The 24,463-nt window shown below is 44.9% G+C and overlaps 1 protein-coding gene across 1 annotated transcript in view; it reads left to right on the forward strand.

The window, feature by feature from the left end:
* Positions 1–24,463, forward strand: part of LOC130189894 (alpha-1,6-mannosylglycoprotein 6-beta-N-acetylglucosaminyltransferase B-like) — a 128,111-nt gene that overhangs the window by 87,029 nt on the left and 16,619 nt on the right. Inside the window, exon 10 of the mRNA XM_056408889.1 lies at positions 14,398–14,529. Within this exon, the coding sequence (XP_056264864.1) occupies positions 14,398–14,529 (132 nt within the window). The remainder of the gene's footprint in view (positions 1–14,397; positions 14,530–24,463) is intronic.

The following is a 24,463-nucleotide window of genomic DNA, read 5'->3' on the forward strand; positions in this document are numbered from 1 at the left end:
AATAAAATAAAATAAAAAGTGTGCACTAGATTAATACATATGAAATAGAAACATTGTACAGCTTGATGATGTGCCACTGAACCTGCACACACTTTGGTTACATATGTTTTTGTTCCCCAACAAGGTTTTCAGGGTGAGTATTTTATACGATGACACGGTTTTATACCGACTGAGTTCAACGATGTAATATGGAGTAACTTAGAAACTGTATCCTGGTGCAGAAAGAACTCAATTCATTTTTGGTTTCAGATAAATAATGAGCCGTGGATTATCAACATCATAATGGTTCTTAATTGTTTCTCAGTGCACTGGTGCATGACCGCAACTGATAAATTAGTGTGCGGCATCAGCAGAGCAAGCACATAGTCATCAGTTTCTATATAGAGAAAATATGCACTCATGCAGTAAAGGAAAATATCAATAGTTACATCATCAATTATGTGCATTGGTAAAAACATAATAGTTTCGTTGAGGATATCATATAGTATGTGGCTTCTCCTTCATATTTTAAGTTAATTTTTTAAAAACTATTATCAGTGTTTTGTTTTGAGCATTTCAGCTTTATCTGTGTACCTACTCTGTTAACTCTCAGAATACATTATATAATATAGAATATATAATCTAAAGTCATATTTAGCCCAGCACTGCTCAAAATGGGGTCAGAATGTTTTACTTTTTCCTTGGGCAAACTTGTCAGCGTGTGTAAGTTATCTCAGAGCTCTTGTAATCTCCACGTTCATTGAAAAGTGGATGCAGCTGATGTGAGCAAAGTCAAGCGTGATTACGTTTGGTGCCTGTACCTCGCGAGGCCTCCGTGGAGTTGTTAAGAGTTAACACGGCAACCCGGAGCATTTTGCTCAATGATGCTGTCTGTGTTTCCTCTTCCTAACGGCTCCAAAAGCAACGGGCTGTCAGAGACGGGCTCCGACTGATGTCAATACACTTGATATCTCCGCGCTCTCTTCGGGGAGAAAATTGGGCCATTTTAGGGCAGCCAGCCTTGAAATTAAACTAAGCAAAGAGAGGTGTTGATTTCACAGAATCTAAATAGATTGCTGTCGTTTCTCACCTTTACCTTTTTTTTCTTCCTCGGATGTGCCACTTTTTCTCACTCGACTCGACTCTCTATTTCTGGATTTGGCAGCAAATTACGGGTAATACTGAAGTTCTGAAACACAACGGCAGTAAATTTTATGGAGGCAGACATTGTCCAGAGCCTTTACCACCAGGATGGATAAAAACAATCAATCGTGATTTTGGATGAAAGAAACCAACACTGACTGTGGGTAGAAAAACATGCCTTCCTTGTAGAGGATTGCCGTCCACCATAACCACCTCCTTCTGAAGACTATATTGCTTCACAACAACATGCACATGTTGTCACTCAAATGTAAATACGTGTTGCTGCAATGGTGGATGCTGTAGTTTTTCATGGTCGGACGAACTCAGAAATTCTCAGCATGCAACTAAATTGTCAGTGTCGCTTTAACCCTGCGCCACTGTTGGTTTCTTCAGCTTCTTCACACTTTTAATAATTCAGCTTGGCTGCTCCAGTGAGCTCCACGTGTGAACAAGCACCTCGCGTATTAGTCACGATACTTCCTGACGGAAACAAAGTTGCCGACTTTCCCTGCGTGTCATTGAGACTGCCACTGAAAAACTCTTTCCTTCGCACGTATGTGTATGTGTGTGGGTGTGTGTGCATGTGCGCGTGTGTGTGACGGCGCTCGCATCCACATGTCCACTTGACCTTGGGTGATTTGTGAGTGTTTCTTCCGACACGTTCATCCATATCTGCCTGCTGTATCATTTGACTGGCACTCGTTCCTTCCTGCGTGCCGGTGCAGGTTGCACAGAGGATTCGTCTGATCTGCACCATGTGTGAGAGCATAAAGTATCTATTTACACATCCATATCCCACCATATGCAGTTTAATATTTGTGCGTGGGCGAGTTGTGAGCAGTGTGGTCTTACTTGTGAATATGCAGAATTGGTGTTTGTGTGTGTGTGTGTGTGTGTGTGTGTGTGCGCATTTTAAATTCCCTCGACTTCTTCTGTCACAACCAATGCCGACTCCTATTCTTCTAGATTTAGTCAAAAGATGTTGACGAAGGGAAAAGCCGACGTCCTGATGCCTCGGGAGACAAAGCAGGAGCCGGCTTTATTAGCAAAGAGTGCATATATAGTGTGTGCGTGTGTGTTTAATTTTTGAAAGAAACTAATAAGTCTGTATGGTAAACAAGGTCAAAGAATAGGTACAGACAGTTAAAACATTTATTTTATTAATATTAGCATTGTACAGCTGCCTCTCTCTGTGGGGCGCCAGTTCTTACAGTCCGGGTGCTGGATGTGATTTTTTCCAGCTTCACCTGCTGCGTCCTGTTTGTCAGGAAGTTTGTGATCCACCGACAGGTTGAGGCTGGCATGCTGAGATGGGAGTTTATCAAACCTGCAGTAGAACACATTCATCCTTTGAGCCGACGCGGTGGAGGCAAAAACCTTTTTTTCTTATTTTTGTGTTTTATTTGTTTGTTGACTTGTTTGAAGTTTGACTTGAATACAATGTTCTGTTTGTTCATATTGTTTTTAGTAAAATAAAGGTTTCCTCTCTGTTGGATATTTGTATCCCCTTTTTTACCTGTTTTAACCTCTTAACCCTTGTGTTGCCTTAGGGTCATTTTGACCCGAATCAATATTACACCCTCCCCCCGCCTTTGGGTCATTTTGACCCGATTCAATGTTTCACCCTCCTGTTACCTTTATATTTACTAACATATTTTACCCTTTGGGTTCAATTTGACGCCAGCAATTAAAACCTCCAGAAAATTATTAGAATTAATATTGTTTTCCAAGTTTAAGTGTGAGGCACTTTATGTTTGTTTGTTGACTACCGAAAGAACACCGACATTAAACATTGAATGGGGTCAAATTAATCCTAAAGCGGGGGGAGGGTGTAATATTGATTCGGGTCAAAATGACCCTAAGGCAACACAAGGGTTAATCTTTCTGTCTAACAACTCTTTATCCTTTTGTTGCTCTATCTTCCTTCCTCTTCACCATTTTCCTTATCGCCTTTCGCTTAATCCTACACAGTACCCCCCCCCCCCCCACTCTCTCTCTCTCTCTCTTTAATTCTCCCACTCTCTCTTTTTCTCTTCCTTCTTTCGTCTGTCTCTTCCTCCCTCTCTCTCGTATTGGTTTTTATGATGCCTTGCGGCTTCCTTATCTAGTGCACCCTGCCTTGGCTGATAACTGAGGCCTGTCAACTGCTTTGTGTGTGTGTGTGTGTGAAGTACAAACATTGCCAACACACCCGCAGATTGTGGTCCCCTGTGTGTAATCAGAAGCGGATGTTAAAACTAATGATGTTTACGTCAATCATCTGATTGCACAATGTTTACATTTTCAGCCAGGAATTTGGGGTATTCCAGCTATCAGGTATCTACATGCACACACACACACACACACACACACACACACACGCACGAACAGACATCACTGAGGTAACATCTTTACATGTAAAATAAACCTGTCTCCCTAAGGTGCTGGTATTATGTTGCCAACAGCTCGGGTCTGCACATAAGAGGAGGTGTTGCGCAATGTTGTCATCATGTCACAGTGTTAAAACCTTCATACCAATTCTTCAGGCAGTAACTTTTTGATGTCACCTTATGCAACACCAAAGCAACATTTCCATTTCTTTCAACACTGAAGTTTCACTATTTTATTTTTGCGCGTGCCCTCTTTGAAAACTCAGTAAGACTCGTAAACATGTTCACTCTGAGCATACCAGGTTTAAATTATCATTTTCCTCCGTTTTTTGTGCACAAATCTTCAAAAACAATACTGAGACAAGTTTTAGACACGCAATCCTATGACGTTTACATGTTTACTATCGTAACCACTCAATAATTACCTCTTAAAAAATATGTATACACTACCGTTTAACAGTTTTAGAACACGCTCATTTTTCCAGCTTTTATATAAATTTGAGCAGTTCAAGTCCAGTGAATAAACTGAAATGGTACAAAGGTCAGCGGCAAACTACCAGAGGTTAAACAAAAAAGTTTAGGTTACCACAAACTGAAAATGAATGTACATTTCAGAGTTATACAAAAAGTCATTTTTTAGGGAACAAGTAATTAAGGGTTAACGACTTGCAGCTGTTCTGGAAGTAAATGAATGCTTGAAAATTGATGCTAACAATTCCCACAGGTGTCTCGACTTAAGTTGATTACTTACAAACCCTGTGTCTGTATGAAAGAAGTGTAGGAACAGACTGTGTTACTACACCCTCTTAAGCATTATTTGGACAGTAGTGTACTGCAGGAAGTCGTATATTGCTCTTATAATGGCAAGAAATAGGCAATTAATAAAGGAAGACAGACAGACCATTAAAACCCTTATAAGTGTATCTTTCCTTTAGAGAAATTGAGGTGTTCTAAAACTTTTTACCCTTAGTGTACATTTGTTTTCTTTCCTGGCAGAATGAGGGCTGGCTGTTTCCTAAATGTAATGATATTTGTGTCAACAACATTCAGTCATTCAGGGAAGACGACCAAAAAGTCCATGACAATTTATGAAGTTGAAATTGCGCCATCCAAACTGTTGTTCTGGTTCTGACAAACAATTTTGAAGACAAGTCAAGCCCCGGGGATAGTTTTAATGAGCTTTGACTTGCTTGAATGAGAAAAGTGCCAAAAAAAACAACAAAAATGTGATCAAAATCAATGGATTTGCTTCAAACGTCAAAACATGTTCACCACATTCTGCCAGTACAATTCTTTTGTTGATAATAGAAATTGAGGAAAATGTGCAGTTGACACAACTCAGTTCATGAGCTACAAAACTCAAAACTAAATCTGGATCTGACTCTTAACATTATCATCACTCTGTTGTGTTATGTCTTTATTTCATGCAAGGATACACACAACGACTAGAAAAATACGTATCCTATAGGATAATATCCATCGGGTAAAAAGAAAAAAAGGGACGATACCCAATTTTATTATTACCGCAAAATACATTGTTTTATTATGGATTGGAATTATTAGTTCTCAGCAGCGCTTCCTTCATGATTCCATTAATTTGGCTGATGTTTGAGGCTTTTGCTTTTGCATCGTTTCAGTATCGATATCGAGATGTGGAGACAGGGTCTCGTATCAAAAGTCTCTATTGTGACACAAGTGCACAGCTTCTCCCAATCTCATGGACATTAGCTGACCGCCCTGATTGGAATGCTTGTCAACTTCTGTGTCATGCAGACAAACACAGACACACACACACACACACGCACACACCTGAATTCTGTGGAAATGTATTTACACTCACAAACTCTACTCACAAGTATTCATCCACACAGTCGCACATGTTCCTGCAGCCAGTATGGCTCACATTCACACTTACGCTCACATTTACACACATACACATACTTACACAAATACACATAGTTACACACATACACATAGTTACGCACATACACTTACTTACACACTCACACAGGACTCCAACTCCACATGTTGTTCACATACTGAATGAGCTAAAAGTTTGAAGTGTTATACTTTCAACTTGTCAATTGGTAGTGCTCCCCTGCTGAGACCTCACCCATGTATTCTCATACTCCATGCAATGAAGTGTGTGTGAGTGTGTGCATGCGTGCGTGTGTGTTCATTCTGAGGGCTTGTTGACTTAATGCCAGCCAGGAGATAAGAGTACCTCGGGTAATTGGACTCCTGTGTGGCCCTGCATGGTACTCGAATTGTGTCTGGGATGGCTGCCATCATGTGCGTGTGTGTGTGTGTGTATATGATATGATATGATATGATATGATATTCCTTTATTTGTCCCACAGTGGGGAATTTAAAACATGTGTTTGTGTTTGTGTGTGTGTGTGTGTGTGTCCACCAACACAGAAACATGTCTCATTATCGGTCCAGCAATATTTTTGACCACAGTGCTCCACATTATGTGAAGGTCAGTATTTGGTGCCCTCACAAATGTATTTTTCTTTAGTTGTGTCTTCAGCGGAGAAGCAGATATGGTTTTCTCCTCCACTGACTCAGATCATCCTTCAATAGTTTCATGTAACTCTGTCTGTGGAAGATATGACCCCTGTGCTCCGCTCTCTGCTAACAAGCTCTTTGTTCCCCGGCCTCTATAAAGACGTTTGTGCTGCATCATTTACTCAAGTAATCCTTTGAATCCTTTTTTATCCACAGTTACCATCAACTGCTGCCGTGCTTTTGTACTTTCCTGAGGTCGCCTGTCCATTAAACAGTCCGATGTTTGCTTTTTCTATTTAGTCATGGTGGCTCTTGATCATTGTCTGATTGTATATTGGTCTAAACTCTAAAGGCTGTAATTAGTTGACTGACTTTGTGTAAACTACTGTTATTTTTTCAAAGCCACAATTTCAGATAAACCTTCAAAATCCCTTCGAAGTGGGAGAATTGTGTCAACACATAATGAAAGAAAAATGAAAAAATCATTTCAGAAAAATTCTAAATAAAAAACTGAAAAAATATGGGTACACAATGTTGTAATCTACAAATGAGTCCTTTATCATTCTTATTGGGACATGACGATGTGTAACCTTATAAATTCCCATCAACGCTCCGGCCCATCTTCAATATGAGGTCGAACTCCCCTGAATGACCGAACACCTGTGTGACCGCTCAGAGGCATAAGAGGAGAATGAGAGAAACACACTGAAGAACCAAGCAGCGGCTTGTATTCTGCCATGCTGCTGTTTTCTCATCTGCAGAAGCAGGAAATGTTACAGTCTGTGATTTTCTTTCTCCGAGTGTCTTTTTTCTTTATTCTTTTTAATCGCGGCTAGCATTACTGGAATCATCCAAGCCCTGTTATTACTGGGCTCATTGTTATGGCAGAAAGACCGCCACATGTGTTCTACTGATGGATATCTGCAGGCAAACAAAAGGCCTGACAGAGCTGCAGCACTGCGTAATGAAAATGAATTGTCCGTATTGTATTATTGCTGCAATGAATAACCAGAGACGGTGTCGGGATCGTTATGAAGTACAGCTTTGTATGCCTCCGCGCCGCCGACAGTCGTGGCTGGAACACCTTTTGTGTTGGTCCGCCCCGGTCCATTCTCGAGAACGTGATATCTCAGGAACGTCTGGAAGGAAAACAAATAATCTCACCCTGTCTTGTAGCTCGATTATTTTGTTCTGTCTTGGGGCATCAATAAACCGGCAGTGAGTGTAACATTGTCAATAGTCCCGATATGTCGATGCATTGACGAGCACAGATTGTACACCTTGGCTCCACATCCCAAAAGCAAAGCTTGTTTGAAGATTAATTACTGTAGACCGAATACGATGTCAATGATGCAGAGCTCATTCTGGTAGAACCACATTATCACCCTGTGTATGCTCCTCTGTTTCATTCATTTTGATTTGATATCTCCATTGTGGAAAATGTTAAAGGTTTAAAGAACATGTTGAAGACTGCAGAAGCAGGAAAAATCACAGCGAAGAAATGTCTGTAAAATCCCAAATATGAACACCAAGCCACACGGTTTCAGTGTGACTGAGGCTGTAATTCAGCCCGTTTTCATCGTCACAGTTCCCGACCTTCCAGTCCAAAGTCATGAGGTTTTTGCAGAAGGGGAGGAGAGAGGGGACGGACCAATGTGATTGAAGACGCTGAGAATATTCCATCAGGGCGGACAATGGGGAGGACAATCTGGAGATTTGGGTCTAAAAAGACATTCAAGACATTAAAAAATAATTTTTCCCTTCCTTCCCCTCCCCCAAAACCACTTTCTTCCTCTCCACAACATAGAGAGAGAGAGAGAGAGATAGAGGGACCATCTTTGACCTTGTGCTGTCATTTTTAACAGAGAAGTTTAGCACATCGATATTATAGTAGAAGTGATTGTGCCAAAGAAGCATGCGCTCATGGTGAATTGCTTCATACATCAGTGTAGCTTCCTTCATTCTTGACCTTAGGAGTCCGGCTTTAGGACCGAAGGAACATTTACAAATACAACTTCTGTAACAAGTGTAGATGATACTTTTGAAAGCTTGCTGTTGCCTGTCATCTCTGAAATGGGATTGGTTCTTATTCAATGGGCTCTTTGAATATGGCTCTCTAACAATAAGGATGGAGTCTGACATTGTATCGCTAATGGAAATACTAGACTAATGAGGGGCACCACACTCGAGGCTGAGTGCACACTTGAAATCCCATCATGCTATTTCACGATGTGTCACAGGGCTTCAAACCGCAAATAGCGGCTAGCCTCTAAAACGCTCTGATGCAGGCAACATTACCGCTGTGATTTCATACACCGCAGTGCGGGCATGTTGAAGAGACGTGAACACTTTTCGTGAATATGCATGAAGGATACGTTCGCAATTTCTTCAACGGGGACCATGGATTTTTGTGATTACATGAGGAAGGTATTAAGTATGTCTTCCCAGCTAGTTTTGGACGGGAGGAAGAATTCCAGGTTTCATGTGCATACGGACATGTGATTATTAACAGTCAGAATATTATCTATGGAAAGATAGAGTGGAATAAAGTCGCCCTCCTTCTGTGTGTGATGTGCTTCGACATTCTTGGATGACACCGTCGGGCCGTCTGTGTGTGTGTGTTGCTATCCTGACCGACCATGTTTTCACCAAAGCTTCCCCCCCCCTCCGGTTCCTCCTCAGTGAACACCGTTAGCCCCGTTAGCACTGATGCCGTTAGCTGGTAGCCTTTGAGAGGCAATAGATATGCCCCCAGTCTCATATTAAGCACCTTTTAAAAAGATGACAGTGTTTTGCCAAAATTAAAATATAGTTCTTCATGCTTTACACGGGGAAAAGTATGAAAAATTTTGTCAAAATAAAAAGAGACTTTTTACAATTTGGTTGAATTTTATTCATGCATTTGTAGATGTGTTGTACTCATTAATCAAGTCTTAACAGTTTGATGTTTAATGCACCTCAATCATTTTAGTTATGCCTTAGATTTTATTCTGGAAAAATGTCAACAGTAGTCAAAACCTCCTGGTACATTAAATGTCATCAAAATACATTTATACTCATTTATACTAGAGAAAAATGGGCACGGTGGTATAGTGGCTAGTCAGTTCACAGAGGGGCCAGGGTTCGGTTCCCGGTCTGGGTTCTCCCCGTGGCATTGTGGGTTCCCTTCGGGTTCTTCGGCTTCCTCTCACAGACATGCAGGTTAGGTTAAGTGCACTCTAAATTCCCCGTAGGTGTGGATGTGAGCGTGAATGGTTGTTGTCTCTGGTTGTCCAGTGAACACTGCCTTTGCCCAGAGTCAGCTGGGATCGGCTCCTGCGCCCCTGGTTCAGATAATGGAACGTGCCAATACATTCATGGGCTCACGACTACGGCTTGGTCCTGAAAGTTAGTTTCATGACAATGCAATTTCACCAAAGGATCTCAACTCAAGAACCACTGACTAGTGTTCAACCACACTCTTCTTCGGTGGTGAGGAGAAATACATGGCGTCCAGAAAAACTTTGACTCTGAGTTAAGATGATTTAGTCATATTTCTACTACAGTACACCAGACAAAAACACACCCTAGACACACCCTTTGTCTTTTTCACTGCTGTCTTGTGGCATTTAGTAGCTGCCAGTAGAGCTCATGTAAGTGCTCCCGTGCAACACTATCAAATGACCCGTTGGACGAGCAGCGCAGCCAAAAAGACTCCAGCGTGAAACTTGCATCACAGGATGGAACTCACCGGGGGTCAGAATCGCATTACTGTCTTCATTAGCCTTTGGCCTCGTCTGAAATAAGAGCTAAGTAAGAGCGAGCAGACCACTCACAGGTCAGACATCCAATAGCAGGTGTGTCGGCACGGTAACCGAGAGGCCCTCAGTCGATCAATAACTTGAAACTGAGTCAAACAAAGATGGGAAACTGGACACAGTACATCACACACTTAAATAACATCTCTACGTTGTGTGTGTGTGTGTGTGTACCAATACAGCACGTATACATCATATAAACAGAAGCACAGTTAAGCACCTGACACACACACACACACACTACCTCAACACATCAGATGGCGCGGCTGTGTCCAGACGCCGTCGTGGTAGCTCCGCGGAGATTGTGCGCTCTTTTAGTTTTTGTGTTTATTTTTAATATTTTCTTTGCCACAAACACATCGGCACTAACAGCATACGAACGCAGCACACTTTTGGACATAAACTTTTGCGCAAAACAAGGGTTTTTGTCCACTTTTTCCATCGATCCAGCGTGGCCGGCAGAGATCGTACGAGCGAACCACAACAACAACAGTGGAGCCGCTACTACGGGGAGACGACGAAAACATCGAGGAAACGGAGCGGAATTCGGAACAGACTGAGAGTTCAAGCCCACCGTCCACCTCTGCCCAGCATCCTTCTTGCTAACGTCCAGTCTCTGGAAAATAAGCTGGATGATGTTAGGGCAAGGATCAGATTCCAACGGGACATGAGGGACTGTAACATCTTTTGTCTGACGGAAACATGGCTGACCCCGCTGGTGCCGGATCGAGTCATATGCCCAACCGAGTCCTTCTCTGTTTTCCGTGCAGACAGAACGGAAGAGTCTGGTAAATCTAAGGGTGGAGGGTTTGCTTCATGACTAACAACAAGTGGTGCAACCCCAAGGACATTAAGACTCTTTCTCGTTCCTGCTCGCCGAACCTGGAACATCTGACGATCTCATGCCGTCCATTCTACCTTCCCCGGGAGTTCAGCTCGGTCATCACCACAGCCGTCTACATACCACCACAAGCGGACACCGACGTAGCACTATCGGACCTACATGATGTGTTATGTCGGCATCAGAACAAGTATCCCGACGGCTGTGGTGGTGGCTGGGGACTTTAATAGGCAAACCTAAAAAGTCATGCGAACTTTCACCAGCACATTACGTGTGCTACCAGAGGAAAGAACGTTGGACCACTGCTATACGCCATTCAAGAGAGGCTACAAGGCTGTCTCTCTCCTCCGCTCGCAAATCGGACCATGCCGCCATTTTTCTGCTACCGGAGTACCAACAAAGGATAGCACGGGAAGCGGTAGTGACGAGGGACGTGAAGCGGTGGTCTGACCAATCAGAGGCTGAGCTACAGGACGCTCTGCGTGTCGTCGACTGGGACATGATCCAATCCAGTTCCAGTGACGCCAGCGAAGTTTGGCGGACGTAGCAATGAGCCTCATAGCAACGCTAGCGGACACCATCGTCCCCACGGTAAAAGTTAGGGTCTTTCCTAATCAAAAGCCGTGGGTTGATAGATCCATCCGTGAAGCTGTGAACGCCTGCATTGCTGCCTATAACTCCGGTCTTGTATCCGGCAACATGGACGAGTACAAGGCAGCGGTCTATGGACTGAGGAGGGCGGTGAAGGAGGCCAAGAGGAGGTACCGAGACAGAGTGGAATCACAGATGGAGCAGCGCGACACCAGGCGCCTATGGCAGGGGCTACGGACTATCACAGACTACCAGAGCAGACCCCGCGCAATGGTGAGTGCCGACGCATCCCTAGCGGACGACCTGAACTCATTTTATGCACGGTTTGAGGCTAGCAACAACAGCGCTAGCTCGCCGGCTAACAACAACACCGTTAGCGTAGCCGAGGTGGGTTCTACCGCTGGGGATGAACACACACTCTCTGTGACCGAGCACAGTGTGAGGAGGGCTCTGTTGAGGGTGAACACCAGGAAAGCTGCAGGTCCAGATGGCATATCTGGGCGAGTACTGAAGACCTGTGCTAACCAGCTAGCTCCAGTGTTCACCACAATATTCAACCTCTCCCTGGCTGAGTCCGTGGTCCCCGCCTGCTTCAAGAGATCCACTATTGTCCCTGTGCCCAAGAATGCTTCTCCAGCATGTATGAATGACTACCGACCAGTGGCCCTCACCTCGGTGGTCATGAAATGCTTTGAGAGGCTGATAAAGGACTACATCTGCGCCTTCCTCCCTTCCTCCATGGACCCGCTGCAGTTTGCTTATCGCCCAAACAGATCCACGGATGATGCTGTCTCCCAGGTACTGCACACCACACTCTCTCATCTGGACAGCCAGAGGGGGCTATGTGAGACTGCTGTTCATTGATTATAGTTCAGCTTTCAACACCATAGTCCCTCCAGACTGGCCGGCAAGCTGATTGAGCTGGGACTGAACACCCCTGTGTGCTTGGATCCTGGACTTCCTGACCGCCAGGCCACAGGTGGTCAGGGTGGGCAGACACACCTCCAACCCCTCACCCTGAACACAGGATCCCCAGGGTTGCGTCCTCAGCCCCTACTGTACTCCCTGTACACACATGACTGTGTGGCCAGGTTCAGCTCAACACCATCATCAAGTTTATGGATGACACAGTGGTGGTGGGCCTGATCTCCGACAACGACGAGAAGGCCTACCTGGAGGAAGTTGCTGATCTGTCACTCTGGTGCCAGGACAACAGCCTCCTCATGAATGTCACCAAAACTAAGGAGCTGATTGTGGACTTTAGGAGGGTACAACAACAGAGGACGTACTCACCACTGGGGATTAACGGGACTACTGTGGAGAGGGTGAGCGGGTATAAATACCTGGGAGTCCACATCACCGAGGATCTGACATGGTCAACGAACACAGACACTCTGGTGAGAAAGGCAAGGCAGCGCCTCTACCACCTCAGGCAGCTGAGGAAATTTAAAGTTTCCCAGAGGATCCTTCAGTCCTTCTACTCTGGAGCTGTAGAGAGCGTCCTGACAGGAAGCATCACAGCCTGGTTTGGCAACTGCTCCGCTCAGGACAGGAAGGCTCTGCAGAGAGTAGTGCATTCGGCTGAACGCACTATTGGAACTACACTCCCCACCCTGCAGGACTTGTACACCAGGAGGTGCAGAACCAGAGCCGGCAGGATCATGAAGGATCCTCACCACCCCAACAACAGACTGTTTCAGCTGCTGCGGTCAGGCAGGCGCCTCCGTAGTCACGCTGCAAGAACAGAGAGACTGAGACGGAGTTTCTTTCCTCAGGCCATCAGGATTGTGAACTCCGACCTCACCAGGACCCCCACATAGACCCACACAACTGCCCTCTTAGGCACACACACACACACACACACTTAGTGTAAATATTGTACTGTAAATATTGTGTTGTTTTTTATTGTAAATAGTGTGTACTTGTTGCCCTTGCACATTCCTGCTGAGCATTGCCACTTTCATTTCACTGCACACCCTGTGTGTGTATGTGACAAATAAAACATCTTGAATCTTGAATCTTGAATCTTGAATCTATTCTCTCTCTCTCTCTCCCTCCATCCATTTACCATCTGTTGTTGTTGCTGCTGTAATGTTCAATTCAGCCAAGTCATTACGCATTCAGCTCTTTTCATCATGTTTGTTTGAATGATATTTTGCCAAAGACCTCCCCAGTGCGCCCTGCCTTGACTTTGATTGAACTCGGTACGATACCATCTGATCAACAAACACACTTTTAATTCAACTTTCAGTCAAAACACTGTGTTTTTATTTTCCTTCCTTCACCCTGGGGAACTTAATTGTTTCTCTTTCATATGAGAAACCATTTCTTAGAGCAAGGGAAGATAAGCAGTGATGGCCATTTGATTGTGTTTACTTTGTCACGCAGTCACACAGACTGTTTTGAAGGCCATGCTGCTGCTGGTCCTCATCAGTTTGGACCACACAATGCTCAAAACCTTGAGCGTGATTACTGCAGCTCATGAAAATGCACCAGAAATGCATTCTGGTGAGATTATTTCAAATATATATGGTATATTTTTGCCCTAATGGCCTCTCACTGCTGTGGTGTGGGCACTTCTCAGAGATCCGCTGTCAATCAAACAGGATTTTCTGCTGATAAAGGAGCTGGCGCTCTTTGTCTATTCAGCTACATCCATTCAACACGTTCTATTTCCTAAGTGACCGATCAGCAGACTACTGACTAAATACATGACTTACCATAAACGTATGTAATAACCATCAAACTCGGAGCCAGCGAAGCCAATTAACCATGTGGTCATCTTTAAATGCATGAAGACGGACGTCACCGTGCTGTGCTGTCCAGCACATGATGAATTCACACTAAATGCTGCGATGCAATTTACATCCCTGTAATAAGATGATTTCAAAATGTTTGACCAAGAGTACGGCGGCAAGCGAGTTGAACGCGTCAAAGCAGAAAAGAGTGATAATTCATTGGGTTGTTATAGTCCCTAGAAATGCAGTGAGATGACAACGCATGCCCACTGGCAGCAGACAACGCTGTAGGGATGTTCTTTGTCGTTTCCATTCTGAAACAAAACTGAAATGTTTTCGTCCGAGTCAATAATGAATTCCGAGTGATTCTTCTCTCTTCTCTGTCGGTCATGTTTCCTTTTGTTTCCTTTTGTTTGTGTGCGCTGCAGGTTCCTCGGGGTGCCCCCAGGCAGAGGCAGTTGCCCGCTGACCGGCCCGCTGCCCTTTGACCTCATCTACACCGACTACCACGGCATGCAGCAGATGAAGCAGCACATGGGGCTCTCGCTCAAGAAACACAAGTCAGTGTGTGTGCATCGTGCTTGTGTGTGGATGCGGTTTCTCTTTTTCACCGCATGTTGCTGCGTTTGTGGGCGTCAGCAATTCTCCAGGCAGGCGGATGGATTTAACGGTGGCGTTTACGGATTAATTATTGCCGGTAATAAGCGGCACATGTCTCTGTCCAGATGTCTGATTGTAACTCATTCAGCTTGTTAAATTCACACTCTCTCTCTCTGTCAGACAAACACACTGCTGCAACACACACGCACTTATTCACAGTTAAAGACTACAAAATACATAATGATTTTGTCTGTTGGGTTCTAGAGGAACGACTTCACAATCCACACAAACAAACACACACAAACTGCCACTGTGCCATCTGTCAGGCGCCGTTACTCTTCACAGCAAAGAAAATAAAAATATCACAAGTACTGCGAGATTGGAGGCATATGGGAAATTGAGGACTCAACATGCATGCACATTGGGACGCGTGAGTTCACGCATGGACCGATTTTCAATCACACCCTGGTAGCCCAGTTTATTATTGCTGTTGTTTTAGAGCACTCAGCAGCAGGGTGGGGATTAAACAGAGAGAAGAAGAGACGGGAAGAAAAACAGGAGACATCCGCCTCCTGAGAAAGGAGAACGATTAGTGAGACGTTAAGAAACCGGCTGAAAGTTTTTACAAGCAGTGACAAAAGTGTGCTTAATGGCTTTTGGCATTGCTATAAAGAGGGAACGACTTGGAAAACTAGGCCATGATAGTCAGGAGACCGCCGCAACAGAACAGCAAAGTGATCCCCAATTCAAGAACTTAAAGTGCATTTGAAAAAAAAATATATTAGATGTGAAACACAGTGATACAAGCTGGTGTTGTCTTCAGAGGTCTTCCATGTTGTTGACTCACAACATAATACACAAGATTGTAAGTCCAGCTTGTGCCTCGTCCTCTCCAGCCCTATAAACACAGCTTGCAGCGCCCCCCACCCCCGGTACCCCTCGCATCCCTCCCGGTCCAATAAATGGGCTACCTCACCGTATGTGGTGACATTTTGCCTTTCCTTGTTCTTGCTACCAACGATAAAAAGGGCACAGGGCCTGTGTGAGTGGGAGGCCAAATGAAAGAGGAACAGAGAGAGGAAGAGATAACACAGCGAAAGTGTGTCGATCGACGGCAACAACGGAGAAAAGAGAGAACATAGTGAGAGAGAGAGATAACACAGAAAAGGGAAGGAGAAAAAAAGAAGAATTGGAAGGTGTCTCGAGTCAACAAGGCATCACGTATAAACGGACGCTCCACGTATGTATTTTTAAAATCCAATCATGAGAGAGAGGAAAAACATTACGTGTGGCCAGGGGAGCTATTTCTCCCAGCACACAACCTGTTTTGCTGTCTCTGTCTTTCTCGTGATTTGTCTCTCTAACACACACACACACAAACACACACACACAAACACACACACACACAAACACACACACACACTCCCCTAATTTCTCCCGACAAGGTGCCAGTCAGCCCGCAGTCTGCACCTAATTGCTTGCTGAGGTCAGCAGTCCTTCCCGCTCCGTCATTACGGCGCTGAGTCTTGATTTCTGCTTTCCCGAACAGAACGTGACTATTAGTGTCGGTAAGAGGCGCTGAAACCTCACGGCGAGGGGATTGTCTGGATGTTTGTGGCGATACGGATTTGAGGAAAGAGGAATTATATGAGGAAGGAATGCCTCGTATAGTCTCATCTTTGGTCAGGTGCAGATTTATCTGCCCATAAGACGCTTCAAAGAATGTCCTCAAATGTACACCGTCAGGTGTATGATGTCACATGGACCAACCATTTGTATTTATCTCCTGGAAAGCAAGAAAACTACATTCTCTCTTTCTCTCTCTCTCTCTCTCTCTCATTGAGCCCTGTGGGCTGAAAGCCATTATTAATCAAGTGCTCTGAGCTTCGGGGCCCTTCAGCTCCCTTTAATTACTTTTGTTTTACGTTCCCATCGACATCCACCATCATTTATTATGCCTGGAAAACAACACAATGCTGTTTTTGTTGTGTTGTTGTGTTTGTGTGATTTCGTGCAGCCGAGGCTGTATCGCTGCACGTGTAAGATGCTGCGAAACGATAGAGGCTAGTCTTAAATCACTCCCACTCATCTGATAATAGATAATAGGACGAGCATATTGATTTCCTCAGCAGGTTGAATTAACTGCTCTGATAAAGGCTGATCAGAGAAGATATCGAAGGCCTGAGAGTACACAAGGCCAAAGGGCCGGTGTCATCGAGGGGTCGGTGTAGCTGGTTGTTTGTTGTGATTATGGTCCAGTTGTCATCGGGCTCAAACTCCCTTTAACTCAATAAGAGTACTTCTTAAAGGTGAGATTCTCCACTCCCTGATGCCCCAGGCAACAATACTTGCCTGGTGCTTTACCGACGAGATAAGTGTCAATAGATTTACCACCTTGTGGTCGAAGGCCTTCGTCAACTAGTCAAGTTGTGGTTTACATGCACGTCTGTCCAAAATGTCAATGAGCAATTGACTTGATTAACATATCAATTCAAGCCCCACATTTGGTGTGAGGTCACAGTGACCTTGACCATTTTGTTGCCAAGTTTTAAGAAATTCCCAAACAGGCAATCCTGAGACGAGACGGACATAAAGGCGGACAACCCGAAAACAAGACGCCCCCCGGCCAGCCACGGCGGTCTCCGGTGAATGTGCTGTTCTTATAGTTCTGATGATGATAACACCGAGCAGTTACCGTGATTTACATTAAGTGTTATAACATATTGTTGGCTCGACCGCAGCCATCGATGGATGCTGGCGCAGTACTCCTCATCTCTGATCAACAGAACAAGTAATAAGAGGAAACACCGTTGTGTTTGCACGATGTGAGGAGGAGTTCATTATGCCGTTATCTTGAAATAACAAAGTTAGATCTTTTTAGATATAAAATCAACCTCGAGATAACAATTACTTGCACGGCTTGGACTTGGAAACAAAGCATAACTGGTTCGATGTTCTTAGAACATAATAGATAGATAGATAGATAGATATATACTTTATTAATCCCCAAGGGGAAATTTGTCGAGTCAGTAGCAGCAACACACAAGAATAAAAAAACAAAACACAAAATATAAGAAGGGTTAGGGTGATCTGGCAAGAGGTGAACTGTTGTAGAGCCTCATAGCCGACGGCAGGAATGATCTCCTGTATCTCTCCTTGTGGCAGCGGAGCGTGAGGAGACGTCTGGAGAAAGTACTCCTCTGTCCCTGTAGGAGGTGGTGGAGAGGGTGGTCCGGGTTGTCCAATATGGACACCAGTTTCTTCAACGACCTCCTCTCCACCACCTGTTCCAGGTGCTCCAGCTGGCAGCCGATGATGGAGCCAGCCTTCCTAACCAGTTTGTTAAGACGGCTGGTGTCACGGCTCGATGCTGCTCCCCAGCAGACAATGGCAAAGTGCAGCACACTGGCGACAACCGACTGGTAGAATAACTCCAGCATCTTGCTGCACACGTTGAAGGATCGAAGCTTTCTCAGGCTAGAGAGACGACTCATCCCCTTCTTGTACACAGCGTTGATGTTGGCCTTCCAGTTCAGTCGGCTGTCGATGGAGACGCCCAGGTACTTGTACTCCTCCACCATGTCCACGTCACTCCCAGGACACTCAGAGGTGTAGAGCTGTCGCCTTCCTCCTGAAGTCCACCACCATCTCTCTGGTCTTGGCCACGTTCAGCCGCAGGTGGTTCTCATCGCCCACTTTACAAAGTCACTCACCACTGCCCTGTACTCCTCCTCCCGTCCATCCCTAATACACCCGACCACTGCAGAATCATCAGAGTACTTCTGCAGATGGCATGACTCCGTGTTGTACTGGAAGTCACTGGTGTACAGGGTGAAAAGGAAGGAGACAGAACAGTTCCTGTGGGGCTCAACATCACTGACCACCGTTCCAGACAGCACGGCCCATTCTGACAAACTGTGGTCTGCCTGTGAGGTAGTCAGTGATCCAGGAGATGGTGGGCGCGTCCACACGGCCACCGCAGCTTCTCACTCAGCAGCAGTGGCTGGATGGTGTTAAATGCACTGGAGAAGTCAAAGAAAGTGACTCTCACAGAGACATCGGTTCCATCCAGGTGCGACTGAGCTCGTTGCAGCAGGTAGATGATGGCGCCCACTCCCACATGAGGCTGGTAAGCAAATTGCAGAGGGTCCAACGATGATTTCACCTGCGGCCGGAGGTGGGCCAAGACCAGCCTCTCCAGCACCGATGCGCGCCACAGAGCTCCGTGCGCGCGCATCAGGACCGAGCAAAAAAAAAGTCACTTGTCAATCTGTCCACCTGTCCGGGCCGGTGAGGTTTCAGCTTTGCAGCGGTGTCCCCGCCGTCCCTTTCATCACGGCCCAGTTCATGAAGAAAACCCACACAGTCAGTTTGCCTCAGCAGCTGCTAGAGGAAGACTAGAGGCCTTTAGATTGTATCATGGTGGAGTTAATGGTTGACAAACAAGAGAAAAATGTTCTGTTTAACCCTCCTGTTACCTTTACATTTACTAACATATTTTACCCTCGGGGTCAATTTGACCCCAGCAATTAAAACCTCCAGAAAATTATTAGAATTAATATTGATTGATTGATTGATTGATTGATTGATTGATATATTTATTTGTCGTTTGCCAGAGTACAGGTACAAAAGCATCGAAATTACAAGAAAGGGTGGATGAAAGATTACAGCATAACATGAGGGAAGAAGGCGAGAAAAAAACACCAACCCCCCGACTATGCCCCGAGGTACAGTGGGAGCAGGAAAAAACACCTGAGCACATAAGCACATACATTTTAGACATGACTTGCAACGAGTAGGAAGGGAGGTAATCCAACAACTGGGTGATCTAAGCCCATCCATTGGGGGCAGAAGGTAACCAGCACCGACAAGCAGCCAGCCGGTCCGGCGCCAACACAGCAGCGCCAGCCACAGCCGTCCGGTCCCACGGGGGGTAAAAGGCAGGCGAGGGTGTGGAGGGGGGGGAGGGGGGTAGTGAATGCAATCAGTATTATTGAAAGTTCGTGTGCGTGTTCTGGTATATCGTCCTCCCCAGGCCACAACAGACAGAGTTCTTAGTCCGTAAGATGGTTGCCATGGAGATAGCCTTGAAAGGTCCTGGAGAAAACAACCACAGGTGTCTGTGGATAGGGGGAAGGGAATGAGAGAGGTTCTCACTTCAGCGATCTTCAGGGGAGTTGTTGTTCCAGTAACGGCCTTGGCCAAGGCACCGTTCTGGTTGAGGGAGCCGAAAGCAGATAAGATTGGGATTGTTTGGTCTGCCAGCAGCTACATCCAATTTGCGCACCTGCTATTCCACCACTTTCCTCCCATTTTTCAAATCGATCCAATTTCGTCGGGCAGCCTTAGGGGCTTTTAACGGCTGTCACCGTTTCCTTAATTTTCCGATAAACCAGGGCAACGCCAAATCCAAACAGCAGAAATCCTGTAATCATAGTTCCGAATAGGTAGATGTCATCTACGTCCTCCACGGAAAGGCTGCTAGGCACACGACACGTCCATCGTGTAACCAGCTGCAACGTCCCGGCAGGACGGGCAGGTTCCCCCGAACCCAAGCTTCTCGTCGAGAAGACGGTGTCAATTGCGTTGAGAGACCAGTTGATCAGATGATCAGTTGATCGGTCCATGGTTTTTAGTTCGAAGAGCGATGAGGAGAGAGTCTCTCAAGTATAAAACAAGACAAAACATGACGAGAGAAGCCAAGCAGGGAAGGGAAGGTCATGGGGAGGAGAGGGAGAGAAAATGCGACCGCCTTCGAAGAGAGCCAAAGAGTGAATTGCTTCCCAAGTTTAAGTGTGAGGTACTTTATGTTTGTTTGTTGACTACCTAAATAGCCCTTTAAATAAATAAAAAAGTTGATATTTCTTATATGTTTGACACAGTGAAAAACAGCCTGGGGTCAAATTAACCCCAAAGAACACCGACATTAAACATTGAATGTGGTCAAATTGACCCGAAAGGTAACAGGAGGGTTAAACATTCTGTTCAGGATGAAGATGTATTAATGTTCCATATGGAAGAAAACTGCTAAATAACTGCTGAGTTGCAGCACCATTGTATAGAAGAATGTATAAATGTATATATCCGTCTTTTGTCATAAATCTCTATGTTCTCACAAAATATACCGAGAATATCGGTAATATGTGATTAATCATGATTAATCCACAAAAACCTGTGATTAACCCGATTAAAAATTGTAATCGTTTCACAGCCCTAGTATATATACATGTGTATATATATATAGATGTATAAACATGTGTATATATATATACTGTACATGTATATGTATATACATATATATAAATGTGTATTTATATGTGTATATATTAGTGCTGTGAAAAATAACGCGTTAACGCGTTATGATTAAATTACAGGATTAATTAGTTAATTTTTTTTAACGCACTTAACGCATGTGCAGAATGAGCTTCCAATACGTCTGTTGTTGGTCGTCTCTACAGCAGCATGTCACTTCTGTCTCTACGTGTCGCGTTAACACTACTCCGATCTCCGTCTCGCCTCAGAGCTCCGATGCTGGCGCGCGCATCGCTCAGCCACGATGCGCGCACACTGGTGAGCAAGTTATGTGCACCCCTGTGTATAAATGTATATATCCGTCTTTTGTCATAAATCTTTATGTTCTCACAAAAATATCGGTAATATGTGATTAATCATGATTAATCCACAGAAACCTGTGATTAATTTGATTACAATTTTTAATCGTTTCACAGCCCTAGTACATATATATATGTATATATATATATTGGGTGAAGCGTGGTGAGTAAGCCGCAGCATCTGCCTGATTAATGGAAGATAAATGATAGATGGAAGATGGAGTATTGCGCACACCACTGCACTTTGAAAGAAAAGAGTCACGAATATAAAAGATACACACAGAAAAATGAAGTTAACCATTTTTATTGTTTCTTCATTTGTAACTTGTCTCTTCACATGCCTACTCAACCTGCTTCTGAGCGACGCTCTATGAGAGACACAAACAGTGGTGTTTATAGGCAGTTGGGAAAAGCTGGACCAGAAGGGATTTGACACACAAAAGATCAGTGGCGAGTCAAAGCAGAAAAGCCATTTGTTTTTTATTCTGCAATTTCCTTTATTGAAGTGGCAGCTCTCGAAATCAAAAAGATCAATTCGCTCCACAACACACCCTTCAGTGAATTATATTTTTGTATTAGGTTGCTTTAATTAGTGCACTGTGAAACCGAACCAGACGAGTATCATTTTCTCTTACAATTTGGACCAGCCAAACGGACCATGGCTTCTGAAAGTGCACTTAAAGTACCATTTATAAACTATTCACAGTTTTGAATTAAAGAACAATTGACATTTCTGTGTCAAGAGTACATGTATTAGGATAATGGTGGATTGATACGTATAAATACCACATTTCAGCATGTTATCAGACGGTGCCGTTAGTAATCGCACATGTGTAATACATACGATGTGAATGCATTCAATGAACATATAGAAAGATTGAGTTTTTGGTTTTTTCCAACTTCATTAGATTACACAATAACAAAACAAAATCAACAAACTTAATTTCATCATCCGTGTCATCAGGAAAAAGGGGAGGAAACATAACGGTGACCTTTAGTGTGTAAACGGTCTGCGTGGCCGTCTCTCTCGGGCTGCGGCTGCTCTTTCCTCAGCAAACACGAGAAAGAGAGACACGGAGATGGAAGTGAAGTCGCAGACGGAGAAGGACGCTTCTAGATTGACGGCAGTAAACTGACACCAAGAGCTCGCGACTTTGCGGCTGCCTCTGTCGGCCGCGGCGTACATATGTGGGCCGGGCGGGTTGAATGAACGCTCCTGGTCACGGTTATCTGAAAGAGGCTAATTGCTCATCGGGCAAGGTGGAGCGGAAAGAATAAAACTGGAATAATAGTATCTGGGTTTTTTTCCCCAGTCAAATCTTGGTTTTGTCTTACTCCCCTAAAGTTAAAGCTGAATCTCAGCACCACCCCCCCCCCCCCTCCCCCCCTGCCATATTCCCTTCACCCCGGAGGACGGGTCAGCCTTGCCGAGCAGCCGTTTAGCCCAGATTAGCCCCATACTCTGATCTCCTGATAGATATGCAGCTCAGCTCCTCCTCCGCTCATCCTCTCTTCTTCCCCTGCTTTTTGTTTCCCCTTCCCTTCGGGGATCTCTTTTTCAGTTGACGGAAACATTTGCAGCGTTTCCGAGCTGACGATATTTGATAGCGCAGGTTGGAGATTATTGTTAATAATTCATTGTCAGCTTTCTTTGGCCCTTTTCAAAATAGACACAACATTTTCCGCAGAAACTCATCCGTAATGCCTCAAAACAAGGCTGAGCGGATAAGTCTCTTTTTTGGGGGGTTTACTCTGTAACAGATTGGAACATGTTTGTCGGCTCCTTTCCAACATGCATCACTGTCGATTGATCACTGTTGATTACAGGATTTCTGCTGATTGGAGTTGGTGCTGCCCTGGCTTATCGGAAAATTAAAACGACGTGACAGCTTAAAAGTTCCCCCTCAGGCCGCCCCGACATGATGCGTTGAGCTGTTGAGTTGTTGGCACTGACTCAATGATTTAAACCGCCAGAATGACACATCGAAGATAGCTCTGCAAATCTGCAAATGAAATTGAATCGAAATCCTATTGGGAAGGGAAATGGAAATGGAAGAGGTGCGCAAAATTGAAATGCAGCTACTGGAAGACCAAACAATCCCAACTTATCTGCTTTTGCCCTCCTGCTCCCTCTACCCCCAAGGCCGGCCGTACTGAAAACAACTCTCCCCAAGATCACTCTCTCTCTGACTCTCTCATTCCTTCCTATCTTCACCCACCGGTTGTTTTCTCCCAGGACCCTTCAAGGAGAAATGGCTTTCAAGCTGGCGACATTATCTGTCTGGGGACTTTGGTCTGGGTGGGGGTGGGGAGGGACACATCAGCACTACACACACAACACAACACCCCATCACACACTACCCATCCCACGCCTCAGCTTTTCTTCCTGCCCAGGTGACAGGGACGGGTTCGCCCTCCGCCGGGGGCTGCCGCCTGGGGCTGGGCTGCTTCTGCCCTGCTGGCTCGGTGCTGGTTAGGCGGTCTCCTTCCCCCCCACCCCCTTGCCTGGATTACCCCCCTCCTCTCCCTACTGGCACAAGCTGTGTTGTTGTCTGCTGTGTTGTTTGTGCAATGGTGTTTCTCCTGTACCTCTACCCACAGGGGGGGTTGCTTTTTCGTCGGGGTTGCTTTTTCTTTTTCTTCTCTGTTATGCTGTAATCCGTGTCAAGGCTGTCCTTTGCGCCCAAGCTTGATTCTTGCGCCAAAGGTAGTTCTTTTCTTAAAGAAACTTCCTTGGCTGTTACTGTCGATGCATTGGTTTGGCTCTTGGATGCTGCAGTCAGTGATGTGAATATCTTGGAAGTGTCAGATAGGATTCTGGGTGTCACCTTGACTAAGACTAGAGAGAAATACTTTTACAAAATATATTAAGAATCAGCCAAGTTGATGGCAGCAGATTCCTGCAATGCAAAGCGAAATGCTTTGAAATTTTTAACAAAGTGGAAGGAAGATATTTTTATCTCGTCAGACGATATTGCTTGTTCAAGAGAATATCTTCCTCTAATGTACAGAATATGACATCTTATCACGATGTTCTAGTGAAGCCAGTAATACAATAATTTAATAATACTAGAGATGCACCGATCAGGTTTTTGGTGCCGATCACCGATCACTGAAATCAGTATCTGCCGATCACCGATAATACCGATCACCGATCACTGAAATCAGTATCTGCCGATCCGATAATACCGATCACCGATCACGGTGTCGATTGAAGCATTCTATTTATTGTGTAGCATTATTGCCTAGGACTATGAGGAAATACATATATAAAGCAACTCAA

This window comes from Pseudoliparis swirei, chromosome 24 (assembly GCF_029220125.1).
Source record: "Pseudoliparis swirei isolate HS2019 ecotype Mariana Trench chromosome 24, NWPU_hadal_v1, whole genome shotgun sequence".
Lineage (NCBI taxonomy): Eukaryota > Metazoa > Chordata > Actinopteri > Perciformes > Liparidae > Pseudoliparis > Pseudoliparis swirei.